Source organism: Mastomys coucha, unplaced genomic scaffold (assembly GCF_008632895.1).
Source record: "Mastomys coucha isolate ucsf_1 unplaced genomic scaffold, UCSF_Mcou_1 pScaffold20, whole genome shotgun sequence".
Lineage (NCBI taxonomy): Eukaryota > Metazoa > Chordata > Mammalia > Rodentia > Muridae > Mastomys > Mastomys coucha.
Window position 1 is genome coordinate 18832931 of NW_022196903.1, and position 13401 is coordinate 18846331.

Consider the following 13401-nt stretch of genomic DNA (forward strand, 5'->3'; position numbering starts at 1 on the left):
TGTAACACTTTTCCCTAGGTTCCCTCAGAACTGGAACTAGTTCTTGTAAGCTGTCTTATGTGAGTGTGAGAAACTGAACCTCTGCAAAGGGAATCAAGTGCTTTTGACCACTGAGCATCTCTCCTGCTCTTTTTACAAATTAGACAAGTTGTAAAAGCTTTCTGAGAGAAACAGAATCACGTGAAGGTCAAAAACAAAGCAGAACAAGGCAGGGACAGATCTGTTCAAAGTTAGAAGGTGTGATGCTGATCTATTACCAGCAGGCCAGGTACTGAGTTACACTTCCTCTTTATTAGGGATTAAACATTCCAGACAGAGGTTACAAGTGCCCTTGCACAATTTTCTCTGGGAAAGATGCAAATGTTTGTCTACTAGCTAAAATTGTCCAATGGCTACAATTTAGGTGTGCATTTTATTATTTTTATTTATTTTTTATTTTTATTTATTTATTTATTTATTTATTTATTTATTTGCTTTTTGTTTTTTGAGACAGGGTTTCTCTGTGTAGCCCTAGCTGTCCTGGAACTCACTCTGTAGACCAGGCTGGCCTTGAACTCAGAAATCCACCTGCCTCTGCCTCAAAAGTGCTGGGATTAAAGGCATGCACCACCACTGCTGGGCTAGGTGTGCATTTTATTTTATTTATTTTATTTTATTTTGAAAAATTTTTGTAACTAATCTCTCTCTTTCTTTTTTAAAAACTGGATATTTTCTTTATTTACATTTCAAATGTTTCCCTCCCTCCAGGAAACATCCTATCACATCCTTCCTCCTCCTGCTTCTATGAGGGTATTCCTCCAATGACCCACCTACTCCCACTTCCCCAGGCCTCCATTCCCTTACACTGGGGAATCTATCAAGCCTTCATAGGACCAAGGACCTCTCCTTCCACTGGTGCATGACAAAGCCATCCTCTGCTACATATGCAGCTGGAGCCAGGTGTAATCCTTTATTGATGGCTTAGTCCCTGGGAGTTCTGGGGGGATCTGATTGGTTGATATTGTTGTTCTTTCCATGGGGATACAAACCTCTTTAGCTCCTTCAGTCCCTTCTCTAACTCCTCTATTAGGGACCCTGCACTCAGTCCAATGGTTGGCTCCTAACATCTGCCTCTATATTTGTAAGGGGCTGGCAAGGCCTTTCAGGAGATAGCAATATCAGGTTCCTTTCAGCATGTACTTCTTGGCATCCCCAATAGTGTCTGGGTTTGGTAATTGTATATAGGGTGAATCCTCAGGTGGGACAGTCTCTGGGTAGCCTTTCCTTACCCTCTGCTCTATACTTTATCTCCATAATTGCTCCTGTGAGTATTTTATTCTCCTTCTAAGAAGGACTTAAGAACCCACACTTTGGTCTTCCTCCTTATTGAGCTTCAGGTGTACTGTGAATTGTATCATGGTTCTTTGGAGCTTTTAGGCTAATATCCAGTTATCAGTGAGTGCATACCATGTGTGTTCTTTTGTGACTAGGTTACCTCACTCAGGATATTTTCTAGTTCTATCCATTTGCCTAAAAATTTCATGAATTCATCATTTTTAATAGCTGAGTACTGCTCCATTGTATAAATATACCATATTTTCTGTATCCATTCCTCTGTTGAAGGACATCTGGGTTCTGTCCAGTTTCTGGCTAATATAAATAAGATTGCTATGAACATAGTGGAGCATGTGTCCTTATTACACATTGGAGCAACTTCTGGGTATATGCCCAGGAGTGTTATTGCTGGGTTCTCAGGTAATACTATGTCCAATTTTCTGAAGAACTGCCAAACTGATTTCTAAAGAGGTTTTATCAGCTTACATTCCCACCAGCAATGGAGGAGCGTTCATCTTTCTCCACATCCTCACCAGAATCCACTGTCACCTGAGTTTTTGATTTTAGCCATTATGTCTGGTGTGAGGTGGAATCTCATGGTTGTTTTGATTTGCATCTCCCTGATGACTATGGATGTTGAACATTCTTTAGGTGCTTCTCGGCCATTCGATATTCCTCAGTTGAAAATTCTTTGTTCAGCTCTGTACCCCACTTTTTAATAGAATTATTTGGTTCTCTGGAGTCTAACTTTTTGAGTTCTTTGTATATATTGAATATTAGCCCTCTACAGGATGTAGGATTGGTAAAGATCATTTCCATTATGTTGGTTGCCGTTTTGTCTTATTGACAGTGTCCTTTGCCTTAGAGAAGCTTTGCAATTTCATGATGTCTCATTTGTCAATTCTTGATCTCAGTGCAGAAGCTATTGTTGTTCTGTTCAGTAATTTTTTCCTGTGCTCATATGTTCAGGCTCTTTCCCACTTTCTCCTCTGTAAGTTTCAGTGTATCTGCTTTTATGTGGAGGTCCTTGATCCACTTAGAATTGAGCTTTGTACAAGGAGATAAGAATGGGTCAATTTGCATTCTTCTACATGCTGACCACTAGTTGAACCAGCACCATTTGTTAAAAATGCTGTCTTTTTTCCACTGGATGGTTTTAAGCTCCTTTGTCAAAGATCAAGTGACCATATTGCAAGGGTTCATTTCTGGGTCTTCAATTCTATTCCATTGATATTCCTGTACCAATAACGTGCAGTTTTTAATCACTATTACTCTGTAATACAGCTTGAGATCAGGGATGGTTATTCTCCCAGAACTTCTTTTATTGTTGAGAATAGTTTTTGATATCCTGAGTTTTTTGATATTCCAAAAGAATTTGCAAATTGTTCTTTCTAACTCCATGAAGAACTGAGATGGAATTCTGGTAGGGATTGCATTGACTCTATAGATTGCTTTTGGCAAGATAGCTTTTTATTATATTAATCCTGCCAATCCATGAGCATAGGAGATCTTTCAATCTTCTGAGATCTTCTTCTATTTCTTTCTTCAGAGACTTGAAGTTCTTACTATTTTTATCTTTCACTTGCTTCTTTAGAGTCACACAAAGAATATAATATTATTATAAAAATATAATATTATTTGTGGCTATTGTGAAGGATGTCATATCCCTAATTTCTTTCTGTTTATCCTTTGAGTAGAGCTTCCTCAAGGGCATTGATTTATTTGAGTTAATTTTATATCCAGCCACTTTGCTGAAGTTGTTCATCAATTTAAGAGTTCTCTGGTGGAATTTTTGGTGTCATGTAAGTATACGATTATATCATTTGCAAATAGTGATACTTTGACTTTTTTTCCTTTCCAATTTGTATCACTTTGACCTTCTTTTGTTGTCTAATTGCCCTCACTAGGACTTCAAGTACAATATTAAATAGGTAGGGAGTAGTCTTATCTAGTCCCTGGTTTTACTGGGACTACTTCAAGTTTCTCTCCAGTTTGATGTTGGCTACTGATTTGCTGTATATTGCTTTTATATTGTTTAGGTATGGGCCTTGAATTCCTAAACTTTCCAGGACTTTTAACATGAAGGGATGTTGAATTTTCTCAAATGCTTTTTCAGCATCTAATGAAATGATCATGTGGGTTTTTTTCTTTGAGTTTGTTTATGTAATGAATTACATTGATGGATTTCCCTATATTGAACCATCCCTGCATCCCTGGGATGAAGCCTATTTGACTTTGGTGAATGATCATTTTGATGTGTTCTTGGATTCGGCTGGCAAGAATTTTATTGAGTATTTTTTCCATCTGTGTTCATAAGGGAGATTGGTCTGAAGTTCTTTCTTTGCTTGGTCTTTGTGTGGTTTAGGTATTAGTGTAATTTGGCTTCATAGAATGAATTGGGTAGAGTACATTCTGTTTCTATTTTGTGAAATAGTTTGAAGAGTATTGGTATTATTTCTTCTTTAAAGGTCTAATAGAATTCTCCACTGAACCCATCTGGTCCTGGGCTTGTTTTTGTTTGGCAGACTATTAATGATTGCTTCTATTTCTTTAGGGGTTATAGGACTGTTTAGATGGCTTATGTGATCCTGTTTTAACATTGGGATGTTGTATGTGTCTAGAAAATTGTTCATTTGGCCCAGATTTTCCAATTTAGTTGAGTATAAACTTTTTTTGTAGTAGGATCTGATGATTTTTTGAATTTCCACAGTTTCTGTTGTTATGTCTCCCTTTTCATTTCTGATTTTATCAATTTGGATACTGTCTCTGTGCCCTCTCGTTAGTCTGGCTAAGGGTTTATCTATATTCTCTCTTCTATCTCTTGTATTCTGTTGGTTATGCTTGCATCTATGATCAATTTCCTAGGTTTTCTAACTCCAGTGTTGTCTCCCTTTGTGACTTCTTTATTGTTTCTATTTCAATTTTTAGATCATGGATGGTTTTGTTCATTTCCTTCATCTGTTAAATTGTGTTTTCCTGTAATTCTTCAGGGGATTTTTGTGTTTCCTCTTTAAGGGCTTCCATCTGTTTACCTGTGTTCTCCTGTATTTATTTAAGGGAGTTATTTATGTCCTTCTTAAAGTCTTCCATCTTCCTCATGAGAAGTAAGCTTATCCAAGTCTTTCCTTTCTGGTGTGATGGTGTATCCAGGACTTGCTATGGTGGGAGAACTGGGTTCTGATGGAACCTTGGTTTCTATTGCTTCTGTTCTTATGCTTGCCTCCTGCCATTTGATTATCTCTAGTTCTACCTGCCTTCCCTATATCTGACTGGAGTCTGTCCTTCCTGTAATCCTGGTTGAGTCAGAACTCCTCAGAGTCCAGCTGTCTGTGTGATCCTGAGATTCTGGGTGTGTCAGAGTTCCTGGGTGTCAAGCTGCCTCTGTGACCCTGAGATCCCAGTGTGACCAAGCTCTGAGGGCTGTGGGACTAGCCACAGTGTTCGTGCCCAAGGCAGACCTGTGCAGACAGAAAGGAACCTGAGCCACTGGATGAGTGAGGTTCCTGAGTCCCTGGATTCTGCTTGTCCCAGCTATTCCCCTTGGCTTTGGAACAGATGTTCTACTCACTGATTCTAAGATCCTGGGTGTGGTAGGGTGCCTAGGTGTGCATTTTAAATTAACCACTTTTGCAACTAATCCAAGAAAGTTAAAGAATGCCCAAACACTCTGTTTCTTAAATTCTCTCTTGAATATTTTTACTATTCCATTTGCCTATTGATAAAAGATTGAATAATATACTATATTTTCATTTTGTATTTGTGCAGAATTTATAATTTTGCCTTTTAAAAGACTATCTTTACAGAGGAGGGGGAAAGAAAACTTGTGACACATCTGAGTACTCAGAGATATCCTTTTTCTTAAATTTCCAAGGCGTTGCTTTATGGAAAATTATCATTAGCACATGAAAAAACAATATTTGTTTAACTATTACTAAACATACTTCATCATCATCATCTGTCAAAGAGGAAACTGATAGGCATCTTGAAAAGAAATGTGTTACTTCCAGTTTTGTGGGAAACTGACTATATTTGAATTTTATTTATGAAAAAAAATCCTCCAAAGTTTTTATTTAAGGCTTTGGCATTTATGGATAATATTCTATCAACTTAATTTATCATGCTTTTGTGGCCACTTGGAAGCAACAGAATCGATCAGCACACATATTAAACATGATCATTTTTGTGACTGGGATTAGACAAGGAATTATTTTCAATTGGTTTAACTGTGAGGATTTCTCTTATATGAAATTCTGGTTTTGGCCCCATCTCTACCATGGCACACTAGTGCCTCTAACATGATTATAAACATTATATCCTTAATCTGCAAGGTCTCTATTACTGTTGGTCACAACTTCAGGTGCTCTTGATCTTTCTCCCCTCTTTCTAGCCAGACCCTTACGACTGCTTAGTTTCCCCAAGGTGACAACTCTTTGCTTTCTGTTTCAAAACTACTCAGATTAGGTACCTTTAATCCCAAAATATGAAATGTTCCAAAATCCAAACACTATGATATGAGATTAGTATAATCAAAGCATAGGTGTGCCTATGTTCTCAGTAAAGTTCTGAATAAAACACCTTTAGTCCATGTAATTAAGGTATGAAACATAAATGTAGTAGACTCTGTTCAGACTACTGAGACTACTTACACATACAAACATATGCTAAAATCTGAAGAATTCCAAATTGGAAGTACTTCTAGTACCAGTCACTTTGGACAAGGGAAAAACAACTTGTATTAACTTGTATTAACTTGTATCATTTGAACTACTTAGTCGCAATGGCAATGAACACACTGAGGTACATACACATATGTATTTGCAAATTCAGTTTTCCCTACCATATTGATAGCCCCTCTCCATTCAAATATAGGAGAAGGCCAGTGTCTTACAAACTTGTTAGGAATTTAATCCTGCCATGACTTTCTGTTGATAATATGTAGTATGTAAAGACTCAGTCATTCTAAAAATATCCATGGAGGCTGTAGAGATGGTTGAAGGATTAAAAGCACTCATTGCTCTTGCAGAGGACAGAGGTTTGAGTCCCAGCACTCATGTGGCATCTTACAACTGTCCTTAACTCCAGTTCTAGGGGGTTTGGTGCCATCTTCTGGCCTCCACATACATGCATACATACATACATACATATATACATACATACAAATGCACATGTAGACAAAACACATACATAATAAGGTAATAAAAAATATTACAAACAAGCTATTCTTTTAGCATCTGCACTTCTTCTGCTCCAGATAGTTGGAATACCACCTAGAAGATACTGGGCAAAAATCCTCTCTTGTCATAAACATAGAAAGTCTTCATAAGTATCAATTATAAAGTCATTTCTTACTATAAAAATATTAAGTATAGCATGGAGGAAAAAGTCAGTGATAGATCACAGTGAATAGACGAGGGACTCTAACATTCAATAGGATTGCCAGTGATGATTTCAGTGAGGACAGAACTTTACAGCAGAAAATAAGATGAGAGAGGATAAACATTGTGTGAAGTTGGCAAGTTCTTAGTATCCAGCTATTTTGTCAGGTACCAGCATAGATGCTGCTATGGATACACTTTGATGTTATTAACAACTATAATCGGCCAACTCTGAGTAAATCAGATGGTCTACTTTGGAACATTCCCTCTGGGTGTGAGGTGGCCAATTACACCCAAACAAATCAGAGCAATTATGATTACTGGCACTGAGAGGACCTCTCCTGAGATGTCAGCCATTTTTTCCTCCTGCAAACCCACCCCTACAGTGGCATGTAGCTCTGCCCTGGCTGTCTGTAATTCTAGCAATTTCTAGTTAAAGAGTAGAAAGTAAAAACAGAACAGCTTTTTATCTTTCCAGCTTTCACTAATGCTGAGGTGAGATTTTTCAGGGATGCAGTTGTTTTTGGAGGCAAATCATTTTCCTTTAATTAACCTCTTACTCATGCCTCCATGAGGGGGGAAAAAACCCAAAACCTCACTGGTTCACTAAGCTGGACTTGAATGGCCTAGTACTGTGAGTGTGTTACCAATGCCCCATGTACCCTGAATAAATATTTCCTCATATCTTCCCAGTAAAACTTATGCAATGACTCTATGAAGGTGAGCCTTTTTCTCAGCTAGATTTTAAAGAACTTAAGAACAGAGTTTAAGTCCTAGAGAATAGTGATTCTGCCTCAAGATTGTGGCATAGAAACCTTGTTTGAATCTCCATCTCTCTCCTACAGGCCACTCTTCAGCTGCAGATTCAAGGCTATATTTCTTCTTAACTGAATTTCCCAGCTGCCATATAGATACACTGGCAGACATGTGTAGAAAACATCATTCCTTACTCCCCATCTCTCTGGATTCCTGTAAGTTCTGTTTCTCTAGAAAGTCTACACAGTACAGGGAAGAAGCATTCTGAGTTTCCACAGAAGATGGTTGGAAGAATGAGAACAGGTCTGAGTAAAGACCTTGGAGCAAGAAAGGCAAGGGACCATGAAAGCTGAGATGAACTGAGCAAAGGCCAGAGCTTAGAGGTATTTAAGGTCATGCGGAAAGCAAACCAATCACACAGCACCCTACAGACCTTGAAGAACATTTTATTGTCACTGACATGGAGACTAGCTAAAAGGATTGAACAATTACCCCTGTGACTGAGACAGTGATGAATGGACCCAAGCAGAAGAGGAAAAATGGTGACAACTGTCATCTCATGGAAATATTTCAAAAGTGGCAGCAAGCAGAGAGTGGTAGCTTGTGCCTAAAGTCTCAGCCTTCAAGAAGCTGAAGCAGAAAGGTTAGGTTACTCTTTGAGGTTACCCTTGGCTATAGCGAGATCCTGTATGAAAAAAATAAGTAGAGGTAACATGATTTCCTAAGAAATCTTGCATGAAGCGGGAGAAAAACAAAGAAGTCAAATATGATGCCAAGATTTTTTGGTTTGAGTAACAGGAAAACTGGCACAACTCTGTCAGAGCTGGTCTACCCTGGTCACATGACCACTCATTTTCTTCCTGCATAGCCAAACCTATGGATTTGTTTCCTTGGTTATAATAATCACTTTCCATGGGTTAGAAACGGAATTTATCACTTATCATAGGCTCTCCCAAATATTATGTAAGCTATATTTGGCATGTAGGAATATTTCTGCCTTGTTTTAGACCAAGGAAATTATATTTGTACAGCTATATCTTAAGCACTCGAGATAGTGGTTGCTGCTAACAGTGGTTATCCAGTAAATATTGTTCAATAAAGAGGCACATCAAAAAAGAAAATACTTTTGAGGATTACTGAGCATCTAAAAGTAAACATGTCAACATTTTTCCTACTTCTAATTGTTCCTTACCTAAAATAATAAAGATCAATATTCCTATTATGTGACACAAATTTCTGTCCTGTGGTTTTATTGCTATTATAATGTTTACACTGCTTTATGTAGTATGGAAAGGGGTGCTTCTGATTGCAAACTGGTAATGCATCACTAGTCTGAATTTATCAGACTAAGGAGGTAGTAAATGTAAGGAAAAACCAACTATGGAGCCCAGGATGTGCCTGTGACCTATTCTGTTCATGCAGCAGATCTCTGATATTGGAGAAGTATATAATCGTCCAAAGCCTCAGCCTCTTCTATAGAACCCACACTACCTACTGCCTTTGTGGATCACAGGGTAATGAAAGAAGCATCGATCAACAAGGTCAGTGCGTTGCTGAATTAGTCTTTTGAGTAGGATTCTGAGGGCTTGGTTTGGTCTATTCAAAGTGGAGAACAATGAAACCTGTTCAACATGCTATGCTGTTTCTGCTAAAATGTTTTGCAGTTTTGAGGCATTTTACTCTTCTAATTTTATATGGTTCACTTTTTTCTCCATTCTTTCCCCAATTGGCTACATTTGTACTGAGACCACTGGGGTGTCTGAGAGGGAAGCCTTCTTGTTCAATGCTGATCCAATCTTTTGATTCTCGGGACAGAATTTGTAAAATGCATTCTCCGTAGACACGAACTTGAGAACAAATCTGAGACTTTCCTCTTTATGTGTAGCCATCTATAGCATTAGTCAATCCATATTAGAAAACAAGCAAATGTAGACTGGCCTCTGGGTAAACAAGTGCAACTTCTAAGTAGGATGCAGTAGGGGTACATCTAGACCTCTCTCTGGATTCTTTCCTAGCCTTTGGCCTAGAAGAAAGAAAGGCAACCGGCATTCTAGACGTGTTCAATGAGTCCAACACTTCAAGTAAGACAGTTTAAATTCTAGCACTTGCAGTAACTTCAAACTTCTGAATTTCTATGCAGTGAATTGCACAATGCACTCTCTTGAATGGTTCAGTGACTTTATCAATATCTAGACGACAGCAGGAAGGCACTTTCTTTAAACTCTGCTCTGCATATGAATGCCATTCTTCAGCCTCTTACTCATAGCACCCCACATGGTCAGTCACTGGAGACTGTCCCTCTAGAAATCTGCCATGGTTTGCGCTTGGTTCCTACCAAACCTATTCTCCAATTTCTGTTGTCTTTCTCTTTTTCTTTCCAATATCTCAATCTGCTGTGTAGCATTACATTTAGATAGGCAGAGTATTAGCACTCTGGAAATATGATCATAAATATATTTTTCCTTGGCAGAAGTACAAAATGTAACTGTTGGAGTCAGTATATAAAACATTCCTAGTGCTGTAGAAATTCTCTGTTTAGGTAAACAGACATATTCCCATTCTGTAGCAAATGCTTGTGACTGTGGATATACATGACAGAGGAGAAGGAGGGAGGGCAAGGAAGGGGGACAGAGAGAGAGAGGAGAAAGCAGGAAAGACAGGGGCAGGAAGGGTCACATAGGGGAGAAGAGGAAAGGAAGGGAGGAAAGATGGAGGAAGGGAGGGTAAAAGAGAAGTGGAGTGGAGATGCTCTACCAAATAACTACTTAGCAGAAGGAAGACATGTGTTGAGAAATCAACAGCAATGTCGCTTTAATTTTACTATGAAGAATTAAAATTTTTATATCATTGAAATAAATTAATCTGTCAATTCACACCAAAGAATAGTTGTGATGGCTGAGACACATCCAGGCACACACCCAAATTATTAGAAAAAAACTTGGTTTTGTTTTAAATAGATTTCTGTTCTCAGAAACAGTGGTTATGTAAGTAAAATAACTAGAATTCTAAAAGAAAACACATTTTATCTGTCAGATTCCATCTTATACATTTCAAATTGCATTTTAGACAGTCAATCATTCCATTGGATATTAGTTACTACCACAATTTTCCAAGCAGTGCACTGGGAACTTTGGAATTTATATGATCTTTATAAGGAAATTCTTCTCCACGAGTGTATTTTTCTTGGTGCAGTCTTAAAACTCTTCTAGATCTTCTGATTAGAACTCTTCTTCTTATCAGTAAGAAAAGAAATCAGATTCTTTTAAACTATTAGAAAGGTTATCACTGAATTTAGACAACTCACATATTACATATAGAAACCCCAGATAGACAGCGTCCTCCATTTAGAAAATATGAATTTAGACATTTTGGGTTAAGACATTATTAGTATAGAAAAGCAAACTATAACTCATGGTGGGCATGTCTGGCTGTGTCATTCTGGCTAACACACATTCAAACATGTAAAGACAGGCACAGCAGTTAGCATACATAACGTACCTTTGCCATCTTCTCTGCCAACTGCAGCCGGCCGTCAAGTTCCCTTCTGATCTGAGCTGCTTGCTCATCAGCATTATCCAGCTTAAGAAGAAAGGAAACATACATGTGTATAAATGGTAGCTCAGTGGCATAAAAACAAACATTAAATGACTAAGAAAGGTTCAGTAAGTTTCCCAGCTACCTCATCAGAAGTCTGCTTGATTCCACTGTACCCCAACCATATTACTTTCCATAGGGCTTTAGTCACAAAAAGTTAAATCAATAGCTCAATTTATTAATAAATGCAATTATTGTAATAACTGTGCCTAATGCACTGGCAACAAGTCTAAAACAAATACTTGTTTCCTTGAGGTTGCCATGACAAACTTATCCCTCCCATTCTACTTTCTTCAAGGTCAGCCCTCAGTACTTCAGCATTGGTGAATTCCTTCTTTTATTCTCTTTTAGATGACAAGATCTTGATTAATTTGTTATTTCTTGTTTTGTACTTTTAAAAGTATCCCTGCATTTTTATCTGTACTAATGCTACACAATTAAAGTACTACTTGAAGGACAGTTTCTGCCATTTAAGTCTGCAAGCATTGCTCATTCCAGTGACCACACTTAAACACTGCCAGGCAATCAGTGTTCACACGTTTCTACAGGTGGGCGTTACTTTAGAGTTCCATTACATGGTTTTACACTCAATGAAGGGCAAATAAAAAAAAATGCAATTAAGCCATTGTCTTTAAGAAATCCCCCATCCATATGGAAAATTTTCATTTATGAATTAGAATCATTCTTAACTTTTCCTACGTGTCCTCATGCTCCTCCCCCTTCCCAATTACTTAATCATAAGACATTAAACTGCTGATATTAAATATTAAGTTCCTTCTCACTTCAATCCAGTCTCCTTTTCATCCTCACCATCTAGAAACTAGATGAAAGACTGTAACAATATTTTAGTAAAGATAACTTAAAAATATTTAATTATACATGTTTGTTTCTATGTGAATGTATCCCACATGTGTGCAGGTGTTCCTGGAGGGCAGAAGTGCGTGTTGGATCCAAGTTGTAGATGGTTGTGAGTGTTGATACTTATTAATTTATTCCACATAGGGAAATATAATAAAAAGGCAATTTACATCTAAAGGAATCATAGATTTTCAATCTCAGGACATTAGTATCTTAAGAAGCCACAAAATCCTTCAGCTTTCACCAGAATGGTACTTACATCATCAGTGATCTACATCTCTAGATTAACAGTTTTACTTAATTTTTAAGAAGAGTTGTTCCAGTACTTCTGAATTTTAATGAAGTTTGTTCTGTAAGAGACATTTCACTACTTTAAAAAACAAACATCAATGGCTTTATTGCTTTTGTCTGAAGATACAGCCAAAGAAAAGAACTGCCATACTGGCACTGCAGAGCTAAACAGCAAAGAGCCCTAGCTTTCATGACTACCACTGTCATCTTATGAATAATAAAAGATCATATTCCTGAACACATGTACAAATAAGTGCTGGGAACGGAGTGTAATATAAAAAAATAGGTAAGCATTTAAGGGCTTATCTTTTGAGGTTTGGTCTTTTGCTATGTATTGTAATGCTAAGTACTAGCCCTCAAGGTCTGGCTGAGGCTTACTTCTTCCCTACTGCTGGGCAGAAGCAAAGTAGGTGGAACTGGTTCCCGAGCTTGAGGTCTGAGGTAGGACCACCAGAGGGAAGAGAGAGAGGGTAGAGTGAGGAGAAGACGTAGTGGGATAGAAGACCCTTGAAAAACCGGCCATGAGGGCAGGCCAGTTGGAATAAGAGTGGCCCAGATGGAACATGCCAGATTATAATTTGGGGTTATTGATAGGAAAGGAGATACTAACACCTTAGAAAGTTGATATCTGCCCAGCTATGGTGCTTTAAACATTTATCATAAATATAAAGGGTTTATGTCTTTTATCTGGGAACGAAATGGTCCATGGCAGGGTAGAAACCCCCAAATGAGATAAAATATATAGTATAACACTCATCCCTTTTTAAAAAAACTCATAGAAGATTTAAGGAACAAACCATGTCAGTTTTTTTTCAACATGTGAGAGTCTTGTATTAATACTCCATGTTTTGTCTTATTTTGAATACTTTTGTTTGTAGCGTGCTTTATGAAAAATTTGGTATAATTTTCTCTCTTTCCCCACTCCTCACTTCTTTTTCTCTGAGAGAGGATTTCTGTATGTTGACCAGAGTGGCTTCTGAATCATGAACTAAAATGGTCCCCCTTCCCCATGTCTCTCATGAGTGCTAGGATTACAGATGTGCACTACCAGGTCCAACTTAGCCTAAAGTGGTACTTTTTCCATTGAGAACATTGTAGATTTGTAGACTAATGAGAAAAATGAAGGGAATCCATTGTGATTTTCCCCAGCATACTTAACATAATAAAACCCACCCACCTTATTCACATTTCCTCAGGATAAAATGACTATACA

At 37.8% G+C, this 13401-nt stretch overlaps 1 protein-coding gene across 24 annotated transcripts in view; it reads right to left on the minus strand.

Moving 5' to 3' along the window:
- The window catches only part of Cadps2 (calcium dependent secretion activator 2), a 529581-nt gene that overhangs the window by 295464 nt on the left and 220716 nt on the right, over positions 1-13401 (minus strand). For all 24 annotated transcript variants that reach the window (XM_031381287.1, XM_031381283.1, XM_031381275.1 and 21 more), the window contains one exon: positions 10944-11024. In XM_031381287.1, coding sequence (XP_031237147.1) covers positions 10944-11024 — 81 coding nt within the window. The remainder of the gene's footprint in view (positions 1-10943; positions 11025-13401) is intronic.